This window comes from Folsomia candida, unplaced genomic scaffold (genome assembly GCF_002217175.1).
Source record: "Folsomia candida strain VU population unplaced genomic scaffold, ASM221717v1 Fcan01_Sc017, whole genome shotgun sequence".
In the NCBI taxonomy this organism is placed as follows: Eukaryota; Metazoa; Arthropoda; class Collembola; order Entomobryomorpha; family Isotomidae; genus Folsomia; species Folsomia candida.
The window spans coordinates 1,098,664-1,124,536 of NW_019091209.1; the positions used below are offsets into that span (position 1 = coordinate 1,098,664).

The following is a 25,873-nucleotide window of genomic DNA, read 5'->3' on the forward strand; positions in this document are numbered from 1 at the left end:
ATACATATAATAAGTCAAAATTTCAATAAGTGCAAAGAAAATATGTGAAAATCTACTGCATTTAATACAACTTTACGTCAATTAGATTTTTAAATTGGGTTAGCAATTAAACATTTCAAAAAATACAAAAAAAAATCAGATTGATGACTTATGTAAAGTCTGGGTGGATATTAAGCCAGGTAGATTTTTACCGATTTTTTATAGTATTTCTCAAAAATTTTAATTGATTAAGTAAACCAATTAAAAATCTAATCAGCTACTAAATTCCATCGGTAAACATTTTTTTAACAAACTTGCTTAAAAAAACTAATAGGTGACATGAACTATATTAAGTGAGGTAGATTTTTACCGATTTTTATTTGTATTTCTCGAAATTTTTAATTGATTAAACCAATTCAACCAAGTAAACCAATTTAAAAAAGATTAGCTTACGGAACGAAAATTTCTGCCAAAAAAAACGTTAACAAACTTGCTTATTTTCTCCTTAATCCAATCCAATCTTGTGCAGGGGACGTCTTATTTTTTGAGTCGTCTTCGTAATCATGAACCTGACCCTGACCACGTCAGGGTCTCAAAAATGAGAAGATCACCAACTACTGGACTCAATTTGACAACCACTTCAATTCCGTGGAGGAAAATTTAATTTCTAAAAACTACACAAGTTTCCACGAGTCTTGAGCAAATAGTGGGAATGTAATTGAAACGATGTGATGTCTCAATTGAATCAGGTTTCTTTCAAGTCGTCCACATATATTTGACTTGCACACCGATCGATTCAGTGGATGGATAATTAAGGTACGATTGGATGCGGGTTTTGAAATTGAATTTTGGTGTGTTTTAACTTTCCCTTCTTGCATGGATTTAAATGGCGATTTTGAAACGTATACATCTCCTGCGTGCTGTTTTTTAAATGAAGATTTTATTGGGTTTAAAAATCGATAATTTTGAAGTTTACAAACTTACGAGGTTAAAATTTTTATTTTTTCTTCCACGAGAAAATATTTAATTTTTTTCTTATTGTTATCTATATTTTTTATGTCTATTTCGCATGGAAGAAAAAAATCAAAATTTTAACCTTCTAAACCTAAAACCTACAAATTATTGATTTTTAAATGCAATAAAATTGATTTTTCGAGTAAAATTTCGAAATTTCGTAAAAAATTGATAATTGATTTTTAGATTAGAATAAAATCTTTAGTTTTTAAAAAACGTGATGGACACGTTTCAAAATCGCCATTTGAATACATCCAAGAAAGAAAATTCAAATTCAAATTCAAAACCCTCATACAAGAGCACCTTAACTTACTTTTAATACAGTCTGGCTTGTTGGTTAGTTAATCCATAAATATAATTGCAACTTGTTTAAATAAGTATTGGACTGGACTGGATTTCTGAGAAAATGCATCTCGAATTACGACTCACCAAAGAAGAAGAGGAGGAAATGGTTGATACTCATAAACAAGTGGGGAGTACCGAGGTGTCATTAAAATTTGCAAACTCCTCAATTTTTTTGCAACATAAATAAATATTTAGTATTGTTGTGACGAGAAATGGACAAAAAGGAGTCGACCTTCAATCCCATTCGATAATGGAGAAGAATATGACGCCGTGAATTGAATACTTACTCATCTCCGAATATACACATAGCTTGCAAAAATTATCGCAAATTATTACCATAAGTTTTTGCGAAACTTGCAACATTTCTTTCATAAATACTTTAACAGTGACATTTTTGTTCCCAAATTTATCCAGGAAATCAATCGACAGTTTTATTTTGCCAGATTATTTATCAAATAATATACGTTGACATAAGTAGCCGTACTCACTTTCGTATAACTTGCCAAAAATATCGCAAAGTTTTTGCGAAATTTGCAAGATTTCGTAAAAAAAACTGGGACACTTTTGTTCACAAATTTACCCAAGAAATAAATCGACAAAATTTTATTTTGCCAGATTATGCACTTTAATCAAATTATTAGCGTGACCATGATGCCGTTATTAATGCGAATTAATTAAAAATGTATGAAAAACTTAACTTGTACGGTATCCCAGACCCAAAAAAACCGAATGAATGAACAGGACACGCGAATTTTTTGCGAGTCTCAAAAACGTGCGAATGTATGTGTCCAGCCAAAGTGAAATAATAGATGTGAATTTACGAGTTGATGGTCGGGCTCAACTTTCATAAAGCAGACTAAAATTGGCCACATTTTGCCAAGCAAATTATTTGCCAACTGCAAATTGCAATGTCTGTCTGTCTGGAAAACTGTTGTATGGCCCATTGTTTATCCGAGTTCAAGTTTAATCGCATTGAATTTTGCTACTGAACTTGATAAAGTTCATTGATACGAAGAAGAAATATAAAAAAACTTATAAAATTTTGAAAATTTTGAAATTTTGAAAATTTTTTTGCTTACCTTAATTAATCTCGGCATATTTCCAGCATGCACGAAACAGGGTGGGACCAAGTCGTCAATCCTGGCGGAGGCGGATAGCGACATCTCGTTGTCTTCGGAGGATGAGTAGCACGTGGTCAACAGGGAGACGGCACGCCCCATTCCGGACCGTTTTATGGCGGCGGTGGGAGGAGGATCGTCCGCGTGGAGTTCGGCGTCTGCGCGGAGTTCGATGGGGTAGTCGGTACCCCCACCCCCGCCGCCGCCGGATGTTGTCGCGAGGGAGCGGGATGGGTTTGAGCGGTCAGAGAGGAGTGGGATGGAGGCAGAGTCCTGTAAACACATAGTTAAGGGTTAATTGGAGGTATAATTTAACGAAGTGGGGTTTGCAGTGTCCGCGGAAGCCGTGGAAGCGTTAATATTGTAGGATAGGGAGAAGGGACGGGTTTGCATAAGATGGGGAGTTGATGCGGACTTCGAGTAAAGGTGGGGACATTTTCCTTCTGTCGATACCCTTCCGCGGCCACTGGATTTGATGACTAGTCACGAAAATCGGTTGTCAAATTTAAAATAAAATAAAAATAGAGATAAAATTAGTAAATAATTAAATTAAAAGATTTAAAAGAATTAGAAGGGTTAAATAATACTAAATTTATGACATAAAAAAATCGTTAATGTAAGACTCGATCAGTGGCCGCGGAAGCCGGGGGGACATTAACATTGTATGATAATAGGGAAGGCAGGGATGTATATAAGATGGGGACATCCAATGACCCTATGTCCCACACGGTTTCACGACCACTAGGAATTTGTGGCACCTTATCATCCTCCGTTCGATGAGTGTTTGATATCTTGTCGGCATTAACGTTTGGCGTATTTGGCGCAGCGGGAGATGGGGCAGGTCCCGTGTGGTGCAGTCTTGGTGGGCGCGACCGCGGCCAACATTCCTCCAAGCGCAGTTGCATCCCGGCCAGAATTGCGGCCTCTTCTTTGCTGCACGGCAAACTTCCCCCGACAACGAGTCGTTGCATCTAATGTTAAACAATAACATTAGTAAATATGCAAATTTAGTAAGGTGGTAGTTTAACTGATCATAATTTAATACTACTCTCGACCAAGTTTTTTTTATAGAAATACTTCTTTTACTCATAAAATAAAGTATTTCGTTGTCGATAAGTACTCGATTTTTCCAGGAGTGATATTACACCTTTAGATCGTTTTGAAATTTAAAATTTAAAAAAAATTACAAATTTAAAAAAATTACACATTAAAAAAATACAAATTTTACAATTCTGAGCCAAACACAAATGCTTGGGAAGCTTTTACTGGTCAACCAAGCTCTTTAAGCAAGATTTTGGGAAAAAAAATCCTGAAATTTCGGGAAAAAAGTAGTAATTATGGTTGCAAAAAGTGTTAAATTATGATCAATTAAATAGTACCCATTGTTATCGAGTTAGTAAATATGCAAATTTATTTGACACGTGACATGATACCTCCCAATAGTCTAATTTGATCGCTTCGAGCGACTCGATTTCATGGGCTTCCTCCTCCTGGACCAAGGCTGGGCATAGGATCCGGATATGGTCGGCCCAGCGGAGGTACGGCGGTCCACAAGACGACACCCGCGCCACGAAGTCTTTTAGCTCTCGAATCACACAACTTTTTCCTTGCGGTCGCGCCGTAGTTATCCAGTCCTGCAGAGGGAAAAATCAAAATTTAGTTTTTTCCACACACAGTTAGGGAATTCACGCCAACTTTTGCAATCTCGTACAAGCTTACGAACTCTTACGCACATTTCTAAGGAAAATTGAATTGCGAACTTTTACGAAACTTACGCCTTTCAAAAGCATGGTGTTAATTCGTTAATTCAAGTGCGTAAATAATTCATGTTTGATATTTGCATTTTCAGTTGAAATCGGGGTCAAAATTTTTGCAATGTAGAATTATATCGATGATAATACAGCTTTTGTGTTAGTTTATTCGAATTTTTAAACACATTCGAAAAAACCGAACTTGTTAAGAAATCGAAAAATTTACCCTGTATTTTTAGCCTTGTTAAGAGTTACAAATTAAAAACTATAGATTTATTCAAGTCCAGAATTTTGCAATTTTTAAAAATTCGAATAACCTGACACAAAAACTGTGTTAGCACCGAACTAAAATTCACAAGGAAGCCCCAGTGCTTTCTACGCAGGTTACGCATTTTCTTAGCAGCAAATATTTTACAAAAATGTGTGTAAACTTATAAACATAACGCAGTTACAAATTTGACGTGAACTCGGTCCTCCCTCAAACTCCACTTACTTCCACAAAGAGCAACACCGCCCTGTGCATCATTGGCATATCCGATATAAAAATGCTATCATGTCTCCTCCCCCCCGAACTGGGGGACACCGAGTTCCTCCTACTATTGTCATTTCGATCATTCGCACTCCCCCCTCCCGCCGATCCCTTATCGTCAAAGGGACTCGGACCCCTCGAGGACCCCGCTTTCGGCGAGTGTGGCGTCAACAAGCCGGGACTCGGCGGGGGGGCGGGGATCGGCTGGGGTAACGAGGTGGGGAACCCCCGCACCGGGGAGGAAGGGCTGAGCAGGTGGGCCGTCGAGGGCAACGGCATAAACGGCATGTCGGATGGCGACGTGGGCGACGTGGGCGGCGGCGACGTCGAAATTCCCGGCAGAATGGGCAACGGCGCTTCCAACGTGACCTTTGGCACGGAGCGTGACCGCGGGCGCGGCGAGGCGGGCGGAATCGCGGGGGGTGAAGGGGGTTCGACGGAAGTGTCGGAAAAGTCAGGAATGTTTTGGAGGCGGCGTTGAAAAGCGTAGATTTCTTCTTCCGGGGTGTCTTTTGGAGAGATGACTTCCGGAGCGACGTCTAAAGAACGGTTTCGACTGAGGCGACGGGTCTTGGTTTTTTGGTGGAGGCTGCCAAACCGGAAACTCTGAAAGGAGTGAAATTTTTTCCAGGTTAAATGAGACTTTCTCTGATTTATTATATAAAAAAACTTGTGTACTGTGCGACACAAACTCTGTGCCCGTGAAAAAGAGAGAGAGGGAGCAAAGTAACAAAAGGTGCTTGAAATTTTATACAAATAATTTGAAACTTTGGGATAATTTTGAAAACATTAATAGAAAATTTTTCGACATTTGACCTCTGTGACTTATTATTAAAGGGTTTCATCCCTTAGTAACATCATTGTTTCATCTTTAGGAGGCTCCCCACCCCCGAAGAAGGTTTTTGTCGTGTCCGTCCGTGCATCCTAGAAATGCTGAAAACCCTCGTTGGGGCCTCCCAAAGATGAAATATTAAGAGATGAAACCCCTTAATAACAGGTCACAAAGGTTAAATATCGAAAAATTCTATAGGAAACAAAATTTTCTACAAATATTTTCAAAAATTATCCCAAAGTTTCAAATTCTTTACATAAACACCTTTTGTTACATTTCTCTGCCTCTCTTTCTGCCTAGTACAGACTTTGTGTATGCATACCTGCTTCGACAAGAACGACGGCGACCCCCCCGGCGACGCGCCCGGACTGTTCACCACACTCGCGCCGTTTCCCCCATCATCCAAATTCTCCCGGGACGCCGCCGCCCTCAACGCGGCGAGCGGGAGCAGTCCAAAAATTGAGCTTTCCCTCTGTTTCCCTCCCCCGCCGCCGCCGCCGCCTCCGCTCTCGGCCAAGAGGAGCCTGTGGGCGTCGGGGTCCCCTTTGTCCACGCTGGCCTCTTGACTGGAGGACCGCCACTTGGAAAATATCCCACGAATCGTGCCCCCCTTCTTCGTGGGGGAGATGACATCCCGGGCCTCTGCGGGTGACGTGGTTTCCTCCAATTCGTGCAAAATCGAGGAATCCTCGCCTTCCGGGTTTGTCACTGAGGTACAATCCACCGTCAAGCTCACCTGCAAATTGACAAAAAATAAATCTATCAAGGAGAAAGCAGGAGAAAGTGAGTGAGTGACTCGGGGTCGGAGTGAGTGAGTCAAGTCCCACTACTAGTCAAGTTCAATTGGATTGAATTTACAAGGAGGAAATGTTTCTTTTTTGGGGGTTTTACACGCTACACGGGATACGACAGGGGCCGCAGGGTTTCGGTGAGGAAGTAACCACTTGGGAGAAATAAGGAGGAGAAAGTGGGGAATATTTTAATCTAGGAGAAATGCAAGGCGGGAGAAAGTTGCTGTAAAAACTTTATATAGCGGGTGGCTAGATGGCGCATATTTTTTGCAGTTTCTTGCACCTCGAATTTCTTGCATTTCCTGATTTGCAGTGTAAGAAATGTGGCAAACTTGCAAGAAACCGTTTTTACAGGTGTGCATTTTGACCTGGAAGAAATGCAAGGTGGGAGAAACTACGCCCTGCCACGATAAATAGGTCGCGTTTCGCGTGGCTAGATGGCGCATATTTCTTGCACTTTCTCCCAGTTTCTTGCATCTCGCATTTCTCACAGTGCTTGCATTGCATTGCAAGAAATGGGGCAAATATGAAAGGAATGAAACACTGTGACCCCGAAATTATTTCAAGCCTTTCTCTCTCTCAAGAAAACCACGAGTTTCGACGGATCGGGTACAGATTAGATTGTAATCTTGGAGTGAAAGTTGAGCGGAGAAAAACTGCCCGTAAATAAATAAATTGAATCCAAAGAAATCAATAGCGTGGATGAATTTGGAAATAAAATTTATGGGTTTGCGGGGCAGTTTTTCTCCTCTCTACTTTCACCCGAAGCTCTTCGCCTCTAAATGGTCACATTTGGCCGAAATATTTGCATCCGAATAGGAGAAGACGCGCAGTAAAGTCGACAAATTTTACACTCTTACACCTTTTCTCCTATTTCCGGAGATCGCAAATTTCAATTGCGTCTTTCGCAAATTTCTTACTAATCAAACTTGTCATCGATTAACATTAATTTACACAAAATCTGGGAGCATATGCTAGGAGACCTGCATTAATTAGTTAATTAATAAACCAAGAAAAATACATAGTTTGTTAACAGCAAGAATAGGATTTTTTAAACCTTGTATTTTCAGAATTTTTTAAAGAGTAAATTTGGAAAGTGTAAAATTTATGGAATTTTCTCCTCTCCGGATGCAAAACGTGCCGATTGGGAAATCGTGTCTTTCGCAAGTTTCATACTAATTAACTTTGTCCTTAATTAACACTACTTTGCCAAAAATCGGAGAGCATCCGTTGGGAGACGTCCCTTATAAGTTAGCAAACACCACCAGGCTTGTCATCGTTGTCGCAGGGTTAAAGGTACAGATTCGTCATAAATGTCGATCAAATAGTTAAATTGAATAGTCAAATTAACAGATAACGGCTTGACACGGACAAAAATTGGCATTTTTGCGTCACATAATTTATGCACATTCACATACTTGTCTTCTTCGTCGCAGGGTTAAAGGTACAGACTCGTCGGTGCTAGAAGCTCGACTGCGAGAGGTTCTGGACTCTCCGGAGAAGACGGAAAAAATGGAGTGTCCAGAATGGCCGGAATACGCGGAGGCAAATGAAGCTCGAGACGCACAACTTTTCCACCGTCGCAGGGCCAGCCCCGTACTCAGCAGGCGGTGGAGGAGGAGGCGAAGTAAAATTGTGGGGTGCACGACGCCCGGGTAACAGGCTTGAAATGTCCGTACGAATCCGGGGTCTGTCCGAAAAAAAGTTAGTAAATTCCCGGAAATTTTCAGATTTTTTGTATTAGCAGAAACTTACCCAGCTCAGGGCCTCCCATGCTGTCCCGACGGCCTGAAATAATTGAAAAAACGGGTTAAAGAAAATGGGAAACTTGTGTCTTAATTCACGCGGATATTTGTAACTTGGTAAACCGTGTAAGTCTTGTAGATACTTTATAAGATTTTCCTTCGTAACCTTTGCAAATTTAGGTAGCCAAATTTTATTAAGTACGCAAAGTTACAAATATTGATCTGAATACAAATGAATTCAGTACTTTCGCCAGGGTGAAAGTAGATATTTGTAACTCAGAAGTAAACTGTATAAGTCTTAATGTACGCAGATATTTGTAACTCCGTAAACCATGTAAGGCTTGTAGTTTACCAGGTTTTACGTTTTCCTTCGTAACCTTTGCAAACTTGGGTAACCAAATTTTATTAAGTTCACCAAATTACAAATATTGCTCTCTGAATCGTCTCAGTCAATTTATTACTTCCGGTAAAATGAAAGCAGATATATATTTGTAACTGAGTAAACCAAATAGTTTACCCGTTTTTACAAGATTTTCCTTCGTAACCTTTGCAAACTTGGATAACCAAAAAGTTTACAGAGTTCAGTTCACCAAGTTACAAACATTGATCTGAACTCCATCCCAGTGAATTTCTTACTTTCAGCGGAATGTCTTCTGAAGTGGAGGACAGGGCTGAAGCAGTTTCGACTCGGACTTTGGTTCATCCAGTTGGAAGGCTGCTCTCTCAAGTACGGCGACCCCGGGGCACCTCCGCCGCCCTAAAAAACCACAAAAAAATAAAATAAGAAACATGCACTCAAAACCATGTCTACACGATTTTCTTGAGTGGATCACTGGACACCACTTCAACATGAAAGAAGAAATGACCACGGTTTTTTGTCAAAGTCAGTCAGTCAGTCAGTCTTTGTAATTCCGTAACAATGTAAGTTTACTAAGGATAAGATCAGCGTACGAACCAAAAACATACCTTTTGTGTATTTTCTTAAGTTCATAAGCAAAAATTACCCACGAGATGTTCCTAATTTCTCAAGTTTACGTGATTTCGGACTTATATACGAAGGTTGGCGTAAAATGCCTCATTATAAATAAGATTTAGATTAAGCATAACGATTTCAAATTGAAATTTTCAATTATTTCTTGATTATGGTAATTTAATTATTTTTGTTGGGTGTTTTAATGAAAGGTGTTGCAAAATAAATAAATTGGTTGTTGACTAAATACAAATGCCTTCTTATTTATTGTAAAATTTAAATTAAGCAAGGATCAAGATTTCGAATTGAAATTTTTAATTATTTCTTAGTTGGAAATTTAATTATTTTTGTTGGGTGTTTTAATAAAAGGTGTATTTTTTTATATCAAATAAACCCTGGAATAAAAAAAACATGGACTCGAACCTCGTTTTTCAAGTGGACACCACTTCAACATGAAAGAAGAAATGACCACTTTTTCTTTTTACCCGGTTCACTTATTTTTTTTACCTCGAGCGATTTCAGGACTCTGATAAGCGTTGATTCCACGGACATTGCAATGATCGGGGGCAGTCCGCCGCTGCCTTGGGTGGGGTGGCCAAGCACGGGCGGAGGCGTGGCACAGGTCCACGTGATGTACAAGTCTTCATTCCCCAAGGTCCCACTCGATATAGTGGATTCGTCTGGACAATGCAAATTTTTAGGATTTTTTTTAGTGTAAAATCTAATTTTTTTATTTCACAAAATACCAAAGTTATTATCAATCGCTATACATTTAACGTAGCCCTTGACGACTCATCACCAAAATTACCACATTTTTAATCATTTCTCCGCTCTGGGAACTTATTTTAAAATTCTGAACGACAAATTTGTCCTCAGTGAGTTGATCGATGGAATGGCGTCGAGTTTTTTAAGTTTCGAGTTTCGACGAGTTCCAATTTTTCTGAAGGTTTCTTAACCTTGAGATCTCCTCCGCCAAAAAGTGTCAAAATCTGGAGGGTATTTTTTTTAAATAGGAACCGAACTGCTCTACAAATTCGCCAGAATTTAAAAATACAGATGAAGTTCCCAGAGATGATTAAAAATATGCTGATTTTTACGATAAGTCCCACGTTAAATTTTACATTTCAATTTTTAACAAATTTATCGTTTAGAATTTTAAAATAAGTTCCAACAAGCGAGTAATCATTAAAACTGCGCAGATTTTTACGATTCCCATGCAGTCCTACGTTAAGCTTAAATTTCATTAAAAAAATTATGTTTACTCCACAAACCTGCCGTGATAAGGTCGAAAACGCTGATCCTTAAGGCCGACCTGTGATGGAGGCCTAAATAGACGAGCAATCGGGCCGCGTGATGTTTCACATATCGGGCAAACAAAGTCGTATGGTTCGTGTAGAAAAATTCGTCCGCCGGAAGGAGCAGGGGTGGCAGGGCGTCCGCCACCCCGGCGTCCATCAACGCTTTGTGATGGGCGGGGTCTAAAGGTCAAAAGGTCACGGATTAATTACAAATTTAATTTACGTTTTTAGAGAGATTTTAAAATTTTTTAGATTTTAATCGATCTTTAGAACGGAATTAATATCAGTGTTTACTTCCAAAATTGAGACAAAAAACGTGTAACCTTTAAAGTTTTAGAGAGAAAAAAAGGGCTGAAAATGGAAGCCAAACTAACTTTTTGATTTGTAATTTATCAATTTAATGAAAGATATGAATGAAATACATTTATAAAATTTGACAATCAAATGCAAATTTTGAAATAAAGAAATATTTGTAATTTGTGTTATAATTTTACTTTATTCCGTCACAAATATGAGACAAAAAACCGTTCTTATAAGAAATCAGCTAAATCTGTCTCTGTGCTGTGCAGAAACCTAGTTCAGCACCTGCACGGTTCAATCAAAGGTAGAGTTTCATATAAAAAAAACTTCAAAGAAAACTGGCCTCACAGATTTTCCATGAGAGAAACCCCACCAAAAAAGACAAGATGCCCATTAAATGCAGGTTTCATTTTTTTATGAAAAGTACGAGACCAAAAAAATTCGGAAATCCGTTAAAAAACAAGAATAATCCGGAAAAAGTCAGTTTCTCCTCAATTTAAGCAGGTGCTTCAATGCATCTTGAAGTGAAAGTCAAACAAATTTTGAAAAAAAATATTCACTTTGCTCATTTTTTTTCTCTCTCTCGTAAACTCTGTATGCATATTTCTTTGGAATTAACATCGAACCAAAAATTATGAAAATTTCCGAAATTTCTAAAAAATCGCAACTTTCTCCCTTATCCATAAATATACATCAAGCTTATCCTCATCGAAAACTCACCCAAGGCCAAAGTTGCCAAGATTTGCAGCACGAGACAGAGCAGTTGCTAAATACATGTAAACATTTAATTCCATCTTATCGAAATATATGACTTATCTTGTTCGCTTATCTTACCGGGTCATGTGTCGCGTCCAAGGCGGCGATAAGTATTCGAAGAGGCGCATCACTCACCAAAGATTTCTGGACGGCGGGAGCATGCACGAGGAAGACAAGGATTCTCGCACTCAGCAATTGCAAACAGTGAGCACTGCAGGTCCTTCGTCTAATCGTAAGAACAAAGGACAAGAACAAGAAGAATATCAGACCGAGCTGTCCGCGGGACAACGACCCAAGTAAAACTGAGGAGGGTGATCAGCCACCCTCGTCATGGACACGACACTCGCACTCTCTCACTCACTCTCTCTCTCTCTCGGGTGAAGTGGGGGACGCAAATGAACTCGCTAGACTGCCAACCAACCAAACTCGTTTGGTTTCAAATTCCCTATTATCTAAAATTTAGTAAGTAAGCAGTGCCCGCGGAAGGTGCGGGGAGGGGACAAGAGGGATGTTAGTATTGGAGGACGAGGGGTGAGTATAAGATGTGGATTTGAATAAACTTTGGGGACATGTGGGGGACGTTAATATTGTGAAAGAGGGGAGAAAGGGGTTTGTAGAAGATGATGGGGAGATGATGGGGACATTTAATACCCCGGGGACATCTGGGGACATCTACTACCCTGGGGAAATCTAATACCCTGGGGACAACGGGGGACATCTAATACCCAGGAAGATCTGGGGACATCTAATATCCGGGGAAATCTGGGGAATATAATACCCTGGGAAGATCTGGGGACATCTAATACCCTGGGAACATATCTAATACCTTGGGGACATCCGGAGACGTTAAAATTCTAATATAGGGTAGGTACAGATTTGCCTAACATGGGCAGACCATCAAACACCCCATTGCCCCTGTCCCCTTTCCCCTCCCCCTTCCGCGGCCACTGCGTACCACCTCCCAACCTCCCTCCCAACTAAAACTTTTCCCTCCTCAAACAAAGAAACCTCTGGCTCCACCTCTTGAAAAGCGAAAAGCAAATGGGAAACAAAACCTGTCTGAAACCGAACAAGTCTCTCGAAAGAAAGTAAACTTTGAATTTGAAAGGACGACGGCGTCGTCGGAGAAAAACTTTTCATGAAATGGAAAACCAAACCAAACCAAACCACCTGGCTTTCGAAATATGACGGGATTTGAAATTTTAATTGGCAGATGGGCACCCAGCGAGAGAGAGGAAGCAGGAATGACGGGCATGTAAAAGAGTAATGAGACCAGACCAGACAAGACTTGGGCTTACCTGACGGATGGCGTACATATTTGACGAGATCCAATAGTTCGTTTATACAAAGTGACAGCGTTGTGCAAAATATTTACGATTGGTCCGACAGCAGGCTCCAGAACGGCTAAATTATAAGAGACACACAAAGTTTTTAGAGAGAGGAAGAAGAAGCCCTTGGCAGTTTTTGGTGCAAGAAATTTTCTGGGGTATGTCTGTGGTGTTGGTGTGACCTGGATGGGGACGTGCATGTATTATGGAATCAAAAAGGTGGGGTTTTAGGTCGGTTATCTTAAGGTTAACAGCTTCAGTGACAAGGGAGATTTCTCAGCGGGTGCTCTCGGATTTTTCGGAAGGTAGTGTCAATTGATGACGAATTTGATTAGTATGAAATTTGGGAAAGACACGATCACCCAATGGTACGTTTGGCCGAGATATTTGCATCCAAAGAGGAGAAAATGCATAGTAAATTCGAAAAGTGTAAAATTTGTCGACTTTAAGGCACGTTTTCTCCTCTTCGAATGCAGCTATATCGGCCAAACGTGCCCATTGGGAAATCTTATCTTTCCAAAATTTCATACAAATTAAATTCGTCATCGATTGACACTTATTTGCCCAATATCGGAGTGTATCCCATGGGAGACGTCCCTTGTGAAGTGTAAAAATTAAAAATCTACGTTTTTTCATCCCGTTACACATGCACGCCCCCCAATCGGTGTGCTACGGTATTCCTGGGCGTGGGAACTGTCTCTGAGACCTCACCAACCAACTACTGATCTTCCCCCCAAGACAAGTCTGCTACCTTTCGAACCTTGGGCCGTGAAACTTTCCACTTTAACTGTAAAGTCTGCATCATGATGATCATCGTGGAAAACCGCAAGTTCGGAGAGGTGAAAAATACCGAGGCATCTCCTCCTCCTTTAGGAACACATACATACAAACAGCTCCTCATTTCGTGAAGTTGGACGTGACAGGGCAGATTAGAGAACAAACTACTGTCTGCCTGCCTGCCATTTATCCCACCGTTTTACAGAGGAGGCACAAATGTCATTAAATATTGAAATCCGGGTGGAGCAAGTCTCACCGAATTTTGGCAGGGTGGCGTCTGCCCGGGTATCACATCTCTCAGAGAGGCGATTATCGCATTCTCGAACTAAAACCAAACCCCGGCAGACGGGTGGGTCGGTCCAGCCGGGAGGATGGGTATGGATCCTGTACGTGGGTGGCTTGGGGTAATTTGCGACAAGATGGACTATTATGAAGCCGCACAAATAGTTCAAAAAAATGTGGGAACTTCAAAATCTGAGATTGGGGGTAAGACCAATTACTTATTCGCGTTTAAAGTTTTCAAGGCCGGATAAATTTTCTGGAAACCGTTTAAGGACGTTAACATTGTAGGATAGGCTTATATAAGATGAGCAAATTATGCGGACATCGAACAACCGTGGGGACATTGTCGTGGAACAAAAGTCTCATTACTAGAAAAGCATGGCACGAAAAGTGTGACTTTCACTGGGGACCAGGCCAAGAATAAGAAGATCTTTCACTCTTTACCAACTTGCTATATCTTAAGTATTGATGACACATTTGAAGGAGTACATTTTTGTGTAAACGTACCTTAAGAAAAATGTACGGATATTTAATAAATGTAGAAATTACATTCACAATTCGTAATTTGTTTTGACAATTTCTTATTCAATTTTCTACGGCAAAATATGTACGACCAGTGTTTCGGGTGAGAGTAAGTAACCACGTGCAAGAAATAAGGGGGAGAAAGAAAGTAGTTTCTTGCAGGGGAATATTTTGACCTGGGAGAAATGCAAGGTGGGAGAAACATATGTCCCGCCGCGGTAAATACTTCATGCGGCGTGTGGCTAGATGGCGCCTATTTCTCGCACTTTCTCCCACCTCGCAATTCTTACTTTGCACTGCATGAAATGTGCAACAAAATATTGCAAAATGCAAAAAATGTAGTCCACCGGCAAGAAATGAAACCTAAAAATACAGCTTTCACTTCTTATTATTTCTCTCCGCATAAAAATAAAACGCCCAATTTATTTCCCCCCACCAACAATTCTTATCCAATAAACGTGTCCATAAAGTTGATAAGATTTGAACGATTCAATTTGATTCCGTCCGGAACACGTATGTTTTTGTATGTACGTACGCATAAATAAACACATGTTGATCCCCCACCAACCAACCAGGCAGGCAGGCAGGACTGACTTTCTCCTAAATACCTACTTCCGTCTTCAGTGGCCGCGGAAGCCGTGGGGACATTGGGGGACATTAAAGTTTTAAGATAATATGTAAGGGACGGGTTTATATAAGACAGACAGACATCGCATAACGGTAGGGAAATTGTCCCTCGGTCCCCACACTTCCTTCCGCTGCCATTGTGGGATCCAGCGATCCAGCCTCCACCTCGTTATCAGTGGCCGCGGAAGCCGTGGGGACATTAATATTGTAGAATTGAGGAGGCAGAGGTTTTTATAAGATGCAAATCGTGGGGACATCGTCCCTTTGTCCCCACGTCCTTCCGCGGCCATTGTCCGCATTCATTCGTCTTCAAGCTCGTTATAACTAACGCAACCCGCATCCAGTTACCGCGGAAGCCGTGGGGACATCGGGGACATTTAGGATAATAAGAAAAGATACGGGTTTATATAAGATGGGCAGATGATACATACATCGAACAACCGTGAGGGCATATTGTCCCCATGTCTCCACCCTTCCTTCCGCGGCCACTGTCCCCATCCATCCAGCACCTCGTCATAAATAAGGCAACACTTTCACTCAGACTGGTATGATCTGAACACGTTCATTCTTTTCCTCCTCGAGGGAATTGGCTGTTTGTCTGTACGTACCTCGTGGCATCAACTCATCATAATTAAAAACCCACAACTGACTATACACCAGAGAGCGGAGTGGAGTAGAGATGAGAAAATCCCGTGATTATTACGACCATAATTGCCGAGTCAGTGAAAGTCTGGTGTGATGCCTCGCAGATAAGGAACGACCAAGGTGAAAGTAAGCCCAGCAGCAGCATGTACAGCTATGTACATACTTAGTATAGTGGGGCACACTTAGGGTGCTCCTCACGAAGCTGAGTTGAGCCGGGTTTTGGCATTCGGCAGAAAAATTCCAGATTCAGGTTTTAAAATTTTGAATAAGACCAATTTTAAGTTCTCGGATCCGAAAAATTCCAATTTCGACTTTTAATATCGCAAATAAGACGAATTTTAGATTCTTATTTTAACGTATTGGATCCCCAAAATTTCCATTTTGATGTTTAATGTCGCGATTAAAACAAATTCTAAATTCGAGTTTAACCTTTCGGATCCGAAAAATTTCAATTTCGACTTTTAATATCTCAAACAAGACGAATTTTAATGTCTCCAACCCCGCAAAAAAATCTCTATTTCTGATTCTGAAATCTCTGAAATTTCTGAAATCTATTTCTGATTTTAACATCTCGTACAAGCCTAAATTCCTATTTTAAGGTCTCGAACCCTCAAAAATCCCGAATTTGAATCCACACTCCTCCAACCATCAAAAAACCCTTGTCACCTAATCCCTCTCCACCAGAAAAGAAACCTTAAAATTCCGAGTTCAATCATCCCGACTCAGACGGAGCACTAGCACCACCACCTTCCTGCTTGCTTACACTCCACACAAGTATAGACACACCAAGCCAGAGGATAAGGCCCGTTGTTGTTCTGAGTTATTCATAAATTCGAGCAGTTTTTCTCCTCCTTCATCCATAAGGCAGGAGGAGAAGGAGCATTTTCGACTAAAGAGGAAAGATGGGGTCGTAATAAAGACAAACGATCGTTCACAATTAGTAACAACTTTCTCTTCTCCCAACCAACACGAGAAATGATAAGTGCTCGTCCTCCTAAATAAATCAGTTCCCCGATCCCACCCAACCAACCCGGGCACAATTTTCATAATGGAATCATGCAAAATGCACAAATAATTCCCCCCAACGACTCACTCACTTTCACCCAGTTTTTGAGACATGCCAGTGGCCGCGGAAGCCGTGGGGACATTGGGGGACGTTAATATTGTGGGATAGGGGAGGGAGGGGTTTGTAAAAGGTGGGGACATTGCCCCTGAAACTTCCGCGGCCACTGATTCCTCCCAACGACTCACTTTCACCCAGTTTTTGAGACAATCCAGTGGCCGCGGAAGTCGTGGAGACATTAAGAACGGTTTATTAAAGATGGGGAGATGGAGGGACATACATCGAACAACCGTGGGGACATTGTCCCCTCACCCTTCCGCGGCCACTGGTAGACACATGAAGGGAGCAGTATGTCGTACATATTTACCGGGGAAGATGTCAGTTCGTGGCATTAACGTGTTTCATCTTGCTTGCTTTATGAGAGAGAAAAGTTTCAAGAGCCAGTTTACATCTTAATCTTTCCCAGGAAAAACTGGGTGCGAGGCGGACAGGGTGCACATTTTTTATTCACTTACAAAATAACGTTTTATCCTATTTTGACACAATTCAGGAGGGCCCATTGGTAACATTCTCTAAATCTCTAACAACATCTACTCATCAACTCTCTAATAACAATCTCTAAATATCCAAACTTTTACAAAATCTTGGAAATATTTCGAGAAAAATTAGAGTACAAATTCTTTTTGTAAACTTGGTACATTGAAATTTGTTTAAATCATGCAATTAATGAGGAAATTCACACAGGCTTTGGTAACATTGCAAAATCCGTAAACCTATATACAAATTTTTACAAAATTTTGGAAATATTTCGAACAAAAATTAGCTCCAAATTTTTTTTAAGCTTGCTCAAATCAAGGCGGCGGCTTTTTATTTTGTAGCAATTTTTAAAATCATGGTACAAAATACACAGATTTTACAAGTTACAAATGACTGCGTGAATTGCGTCAGTAGTTTTGAGCGACTTTTCTCTGGGTGGATTCACGTCAACTACATAATTTGGTAAAAATAATCTTTCGTCATGGTATAAGTAAATTCATGACAAACAAATATAAAATTTTAAGAAATTTTCCAAGCTTGGCAAATTCTGTGGACACGCTAAATTTTCTTGGTTTGCGAATTTGAAAAAAGCCTACTTAACAAAATAGATGAACATCATCCAAAATTACATTTTTTTACGTCTTATTATGGTTTGATTTTTTAAATAAGAGACTTTTTCACAGACAGAGGTTATGACGCGCAATCTCGTAGTCAACTAATTAGCGTCGTAACATTGGCACAAATTAAAAGTTTGCGAAACGATAAATGTACAAAAAATTAAAAATTAAATTAATTTAAATTAAAAAAAAACCCTCCGTTACGAACCCTACCTCTACACTACTAAACACTAAAGTAAAAGTCATCTACACACACTCTTCTCATCCACGCGTAGTCGATCTTTATCTCATTTTATTGCGCATCTCTCCATCTCCTTGCACACAATGTAAACGAATCATGACTAACAACACGCCGCCCTAAATCTCGCGATGGACGGGAGGACGACGATGAGGCATAAAAAAGTCGAGGATAAAAAAGTAAATTAAAATAAATACACGCCTTCTGAGAGGCAATTTCCACCCGGTTGATGGGATCTGGTTATTATGCACCGCAAAAAAAGTGGAGAGGAGAGAAACAGGAAAACCGAACTACCTCCCGACAAATTGGGAATGTTGGGAAGAAAAAAATATGCAAATTTGAGCCATGTTCACCACCTCCCAGTTCTAATTTGTTGACAGATGAAAATCTAATAATCCAATTATTCATTACTCCGAATGCGTGATTTTAATCGGAGAAGAATTTCTCCCCGACTTTCTCCCCCCTAGTAAATTTCGCCCGGGTGGGGAAATTGAGACAAGAAGCATCTCAAAAATTTGAGAAGCCTTCAATATTAAGGACTACTTTCACCCTTTATATCTCAACAATAGATTCATGGGGCAGCCATTGACGCAAAACTTATAACTTAAAATTGTGACTTATTTTATGAGTTATAGTCATAGAAACGCCATATTTCAACGTATAGTTATAATCATAAGTTAAGTTATACTTCATAATTTGAAGTTATAAGTTTTGCGTCCATGGCTGCCACATGTATCTAATGTACAACAATTTACGTCACTTTGCCGTGTTTGCGAAATTCCGTGTCATGGATGACCTATTTTAAACGAGAATGCACCAACTGAAAATAAAATGAGGGGAGAAAGCAAATTTTACTGGATGATAAGTTTACGAAAAATAGTTTACGGTGTAAAAGAATGTCCTTTTGTTTCGTATATTTCTGGAAAAATTAAATATCCTGATCCATTGTTGAATCGTAACTCTTCGCAAACATCGCATAGCGACTTCTACAGCGTTTACGAAGTTGACTTGAATACCCACAACGTCCTTAAGCTAAATTCCCCCTTCTCCAGCAGAACGACCTTAACACCATTTCCAGAAAAATGCCCTGCCTCCAGCTCATCCGGATTTAGATAGTACGGAAATAAGGGAATAAATTCTCCAGGTGGGCGCCTAACCCTGTTCATAAACCAGTGTTTCGTTTATTCGGAGTTTGTCACGTTTCTTGCAGGTCAAAATATTCACCTGCAAGAAACCACTTTCTCCCCGCTAATTTCTTGCAGATGACTACTTTCACCGAGTTTTCGCTTCTTGCGAGTTCGCCATATTTCTTGCAGTGCAAAGCAAGCAAGGCAAGAAATGCGAGATGGGAGAAAGTGCGACAAATAAGCGCCATCTAGTAACGCGCCTTGTGAACCTTTTACAGCGGCGGTGTTTAGTTTCTCACGCCGTGCATTTCTCCCAGGCATGCCTGTTCAAAAATTTAGTTTTCATTCAAAAAGTCAGTCATCCCAATTTCTGACTGAAGATTTTTATTCACATTAAGGCATTTCCGTTCAAATTGGTTTCATTTAATTTCACTTCATCGGACTTCATTTCTTGTTTCGCTCCATATATTAAGCATAGGGTGAATAATTTTCATTCACAGTCACTCATCTGAAATGACTGAATCCTTCATTCATTTTCACTCAAATAGCAGGAAATTCATTTTCATTCTCTATCATTCACCATCATAATGAATCAAATGAATGAATGAAAGTGAACAGGTATGCTCCCAGATCAAAATATTTCCCTGCAAGAAATCACTTTCTTCCCCCCTTTATTTCTTGCGATTACTTTCACCCGAAACACTGTGTACCTAACACAGAATAACGTGTCGTGTCTTATTTTCCTCCTCCATTTCCGTATAACTTTCCTCTCCTCCGCTTTGGTGAGAAAGTAATATACTGAACTAAAAATCCGTCCAGAACAACAATCAGCAAGTTGGCGGAGATAACTGAGGCATAAGTGAAAGTAAGTGGAAATCCGAGTACAAAGTCAAAAAGTGGTGAGAGTGATACCCCAGCCAGCCAGCGTCCTCCTCCTCATCCAGTCAATAATTCACTAAACTTTGAGTCCTAAAGTGCTCCCGAGGACGAGTGTCGACAGGCTGACAATCGATGCATCGCGGGACAAGGGAGGTATTTCAGACCAGTGGCCGCGGAAGGAAGGGTGGACAATGTCCTAAACGGTTGTTCCATGTCGGCATCTATTAGTGCCCACCTTATATAAACCCGGCCTTTCTGCCATATCCAACAATGTTAATGTCCCCAAGGCTTCCGCGGGGACTAAGGATGCATATGTAAAGGGAGGATTCACAGTGGCCGCGGAAGTTTGAGGGGACAGAGGGACAATGTCCTCAACGGTTGTTATAGACATGTCCCCGTCATCTCCCAATCTTATAAGTATAGACTCCTCCCTTCCCTATCCTGCAATGTTAATGTCCCCACGACTTCCGCGGTCACTGGCGCGTACCGAAAACTGGGTGAAAGCAGTGGCCGCGGAAGCTTGAGAAGACAGAGAGACAATGTCCCCACGGTTATTCGATGTCGGCATCATCTCCCCCATCTTATATAAACCCGGTCCTCCAATGTCCCCGATATTCCCACACCTCCCGCGGCCACTGATGTCACACAGGTCGAAATCATCAACAACCTCCTCCTCCTTCTCGATGATATTTAGTTGTGGTTGGTTGGAAAGTGTGGTCTTTGAACTGTATTAAGCGGGGGAGAATGCAGGGGTGGAATGTGGCCCGAGTAAATTGGTATGATAGAAAGTTTGTCCACTTTTAGAGCCTTCATAATTTTAAGGAAATATATATATTCCCTTGTTTTTAATTCGGAAACGATCCATGCCCGATGAACATAATATGCAAGACTTTGTCGAGGGTTTGACAAGTTGTCCAGGTATTTATCTGCTAAACCGATGTTTCGGATGCAAATAACCACTTGCAAGAAATAAGAGGGAGAAAGTGTTTGTAAATATTTTGACCTGGGAGAAAGTACGCCCCGTTGCTGTAAATAGTTCATACGGCGCGCGGCTAGATGACGCGTATTTCTTGCGCTTTCTCGAACCTTGGATTTCTTCATTTCCAGTGTGAGAAATTGGTCTAGGGTCACTCGTCGAAAGGGAATTAATTTTTCGACGAGTTCAATAATTCTTAAATTCAACAAATTGCTTTTTCGGCGATTTGTCCTTTACGACGAGTTGCCCTTTCGACGAATTACCCATACCCCACTTTCACCATGGCATCTTTCTTCCCTCTGTGCTTAAATTCGACGAGTTGCCCATACCCCACTTTCACCCTGATAGCTTTCTCCCGTTCGTATTTAAATTCGACGAATCATCCTTTCGACGCGTTACCCATATCCCACTTTCACCCTGACAACTTTCTCCTCTCTCTCTGTTCCTCGGGTTCACTTAAACAACATATTTACTTCTTCCTCCTAAACTTTATCTGTCGACCCTGTCCCTCCAAAATTAGTGGGAACACGCAGCATGCATAAACGCTGGTTTTGTTACCGTCTTAAAAGTCCAAACACCACCACGGCCAAGAAGAAGAAAAAGTTATTGGCAGTAAAAAGAGGTGGGGATAATAATAGGACAAACTCAGGTTAATCCTGCTCCGGAGAAAGTCAAGCTTCAGCCAGCCAGCCAGCCACCCGTCCATCCAAAAGTCAGCCCGTCTTTCACTTAACTGTTTTCAAGTCTTTTATAATTTAATGGAAAATTTAGCCCGGGCTAAATTCGACCCGGGTTTTGTGTAGATGATGGCACACATACGGACGAAGGGAGAGGATCGTATCAGAGCGCAGTGGGGATTTCGTGACAAAGAGAGATCTCCGAGATGAATTTTTCATGCGGCTGTTCATGCCAGTGGCGGCGGAAGTGAGGGGGGACAAGGGGGACATTGTATTTAGGAAAATGTCGTGTCTTGCCAGGTGTTGATAAGGCTCAAATTCCGCCATGTCCTCCAACCAACTTCCGCGGCCACTGAGTATACTGAGTACAAAACCGTAATTTTTCATACTGCTGATTCTCGTCCTCCTCCTGCCAGTGGCTGCGGAAGTGAGGAGGACACGGGGGGCATTGTATTTAGGAAAATGTTATGGCTTGCCACGTGTTAATAAGCCTCAAATTTCGCAATGTTAATTGTCCCCCTGTCTCCAACTTCCGCGGCCACTGAGTACAAAACCGTAATTTTTCATGCTGCCGCTGCTTCTCGTCCTCCTCCTGCCAGTGGCGGCGGAAGGAGGGGGACGAGGGGGCATTGTCTGGCTAGAAAATCAGGAAAATTTCGTGTCTTGCCACTTGTTAATAAGGCTCAAATTCGGTAATGGGCCCCCATGCCCCCCACCCAACCGACTTTCGCGGCCACTGCGTATACAGAGTACAAAACCGTAGTACAGAAATGGAGGAAGCGTGAGTGAAAAAGCTGTCGTAACAATGTGAACGAGTAAGTGCTGACTCCCATTATCTCGCCTATATCCCCACCTGACTCTAAATTCCGCTCTATGACACATTGTTCTATGAGAATTGGAGCAGAATTTTGGTCAAGTTAAATTAAATACTAATAATGATCAGGGGACGGATATGTATTTACAAAAAAGACGCTAAAATATATACCCACTTGAGTGAAAATTCCTCAATGTTCATGATGTAACAAATTGTTCTACGTATTAGTTCGAAAAGCGGAGCAGAATTTTGGCCGAGTTAAATTAAATAATAATAATGAACAGGGAACGGATATGTATTTACTTACGAAATGTGGATGTAATATGTTGGAACAAAAAGACGACGAAATATATACCCACTTGGCTTAAGATTCCTCCATTCGTGATAAGAAACATTGTTCTGAGTTCGAATTGGAGCAGAATTTTGGTCAAATTAAACGCTAATAATGATCACAGGGAGGTTATGCATGTACGAAAAATATGTATCTAACTTAGGAAAAATGACGACAAAATATTTACAAAAAAAGGTATGAATCTCCATAAAATTTATACTTTTGAATACAGGATTTTTTTTTCAGGTCCAATTTCTTTCCGAAAAAAAAAATTTGAAATACTTATCAAAAAATTATGTACAAATATATTGAAATTTTTATCCTCTGTCCAAAATTTTGTAACACTTTCCCAGAGACTTTGACCGTCAAATGAAACAAAAAAACTTAATAATAGATACATATCCGCCCTCTGGAGATACATACAATCCCGCTCTGGAGGAATGGGCATTTGTACTTGGGACGACTGGACTTGACAATGGGGACATTGTAGTCGCGTCGAAAGGACGACTGGATGCACATGGCAGGAAAAAGGGTAACAAAGGAGACAACAAAATGTTGTTTCCCATCATCATTTTCTCCCCAAATGCGGACCATGTTTTCCCCATTCCTTCCTACCAACAGTCATAAAAAGGAAAGAAAAGGACGGAAAATTGCTGCTGCTGCTGCTTTCTCTTTTTCTTCTTCTGTAAAAAAAACATGCCCTCTGAGAAGAAGAAAAAAAGGAGAGACTTTTCCACTCTGGGGAGGAGACCCTTAAATCATACGGGTCGTGGTGGTCTATGTGCGTCACTTGCAAGAAATAAGTGGTTTCTTGCAGGTGAATATTTTGACCTGGGAGAAATGCAAGGTGGGAGAAAGTACGCCGTGCCGAAGTAAATAGTCCATACGGCGGGTGGCTAGATAATGCTTATTTCTTGCACTTTCTCCCAGTTTCTTGCACCTCGCATTTCTTGCGTGGCTTGTTTCGCACTGCAAGAAATGTGGCAAACCAGCAAGAAACGAAACACTCCGTTTAACATGTGTTAATTGATAAGGAAATGTATTTTTTGGCTAAAAAATGTACTTAAAATATTTGGAATTATTAAAAAAACGGGTCTTCCCGCACGTGTTTCCGGTGCAAGTAACCACTTATAAGAAATAACGGAAACCACGTGGTTTCTTGCAGGTAGAGATTTTGACCTGCATGAAATGTACAGCTTTTAAAAAAACTCCTTCGCTCTGGTATAAATACTTCATACTGCTTTTGCCTAGATGGCGCATATTTCTCGCACCTCACACTTTCTCGCGTGGCTTTCCTCTCCCGTGCAAGAAAAACCCGCAAGAAAAACGAAACAGTCGTCGACGAGGGAATGATTACTGGTGTCTGTCCTTCATCATCAAGCAGTTGCTATGTACATACATACACACCCACGTAGAGAGTGTCTCTCTCTCGACTTGTCTTTACCACCCCCCCGGCGCTGTTGTTGATTTTCAATTTCAATTCCAACCTCACTCGCTCCTTGTACTTTTACACATCCGATCGTCATCATCTCAGAAAATGAGGGTGAGACTCCTCCGAGACGAAGGAGCTCTTTCTCCAATTTAAGTCGGAAGTGTGTGTCTCAAATATTGAGACGACGTGGTGTCCCGTCTGACGAGCTACCTTTAATCGAACCGGTGTGGATTGGATCTCACCCTTTTTGATTCTTTGAATGAGACCAATCTGCCTCTCGGATGAATTAAGAGAGAATTTCTCCGAATTTTCCCCTCAGCCCAGTCACCCACAGACGCGAACGACGGTTTTTCAAGTACTACATACTTACTTGTCCACTAGGATTAGTCAAAATCGTGAGTTGAGGTAAAAGTCTATCATCTTAAGGTGGTATTGTATAATACGTTAAAAACTAAATTAATAAACTGTATGTGATTTGGTTGATTTACTGGTTAAAAGTTTTATATGGTGGGGTTTGGTTAAGTATCTATGCCAATTTCTGTATGAATTGGTTATGTAATTGAATTTGGAAACTTGAAATTTGAATTTAGATATGATTTGGTGACTATCATTTAAGACATTCATGTATGTACTTCCTGAACTAGTAGTGAATATGTAAATTATTACTGTATGTTAAGGGGAAAAGTTGCACCGAATAATGCCCGCTTTTTGGATTTACTCACCTAAAAGATCCTGCCCCGAAGAGGCCACCTTGCTGGTCATTTTGCTTGGAATGTCTTTAGATTTAGCCTTCTGAAAGGGTCCTTTCGTGGTCCCGGTGGTCCCCGTCGTGGGTGTGGGACCCATACCACCACCACCACCGCTGCCCCCACCCCCCTTACTCACGGACCCCCTCTGCTGTTGCTTTGATGGGGTGGAGGAAACGGTCAAATGGTGCGGCGATGCGGTCATACCTGGTCCCCCGCCACTGGTCGTGGCCGCTGCGGCAGCTGCGGCGGCGGCGGCGGCTGCCTGTTTCTCCGCCTCCATTTCCCTGCTGAGGCAACGCAACAAAATTTTAGGGTAAAGTTTGACAACAATAAGGGCACAATTAGTGAGTGAGTGTTCGGGATCGGGTGTGGTGGGGGCATTCTTATTGAAATTATAGAGTATTTGCATCATCATTTCCGAGAAGAAGAACCACCACCAGGTTTTCAAGTATGTACGAGAGAGAGAGAGGATGATCACATCACCCAGCGGGGTGTTGGTTGGAGAGCAGTGGCCGCGGAAGGAAGTGGGGGGGACATTAACCTTGTAGGAGGGGGGAGGGACGGGTGCTACATAACTACATTTTGTAATTAACTGTCAGTTAACTATAATTTTTTTTTGCAAAACATAGTTGTAGTTCAACTACTTTTGTGAAGTAGTTCAAAAATTATTCAACTACTTTCTCACATAGTGTAGTTAACCAACTACTTAACGACTTTTGAACTACTTTTTTTCTGCTTTACATGTCTCCTTCTGATTGCAGAAGAAAGGAAGAAGTGTCTCACATAAGGTAGTTGACAGTAGTTCAAAGTAGTTACAAAGTAGT

At 41.0% G+C, this 25,873-nt stretch overlaps 1 protein-coding gene across 1 annotated transcript in view; it reads right to left on the reverse strand.

Annotated features, from left to right (window-relative positions):
• Nucleotides 1-25,873, reverse strand: part of LOC118437910 (1-phosphatidylinositol 4,5-bisphosphate phosphodiesterase epsilon-1-like) — a 73,206-nt gene that overhangs the window by 43,185 nt on the left and 4,148 nt on the right. Inside the window, exons 4-17 of the mRNA XM_035857445.1 lie at nt 25,023-25,336; nt 12,727-12,832; nt 11,507-11,654; nt 11,393-11,438; nt 10,346-10,552; nt 9,582-9,754; nt 8,741-8,861; nt 8,115-8,147; nt 7,778-8,049; nt 5,891-6,304; nt 4,701-5,342; nt 3,890-4,090; nt 3,215-3,427; nt 2,418-2,729 (exon numbers count right to left, since the gene is read on the reverse strand). Coding sequence (XP_035713338.1) covers nt 2,418-2,729; nt 3,215-3,427; nt 3,890-4,090; nt 4,701-5,342; nt 5,891-6,304; nt 7,778-8,049; nt 8,115-8,147; nt 8,741-8,861; nt 9,582-9,754; nt 10,346-10,552; nt 11,393-11,438; nt 11,507-11,654; nt 12,727-12,832; nt 25,023-25,336 — 3,202 coding nt within the window. The remainder of the gene's footprint in view (nt 1-2,417; nt 2,730-3,214; nt 3,428-3,889; nt 4,091-4,700; nt 5,343-5,890; nt 6,305-7,777; nt 8,050-8,114; nt 8,148-8,740; nt 8,862-9,581; nt 9,755-10,345; nt 10,553-11,392; nt 11,439-11,506; nt 11,655-12,726; nt 12,833-25,022; nt 25,337-25,873) is intronic.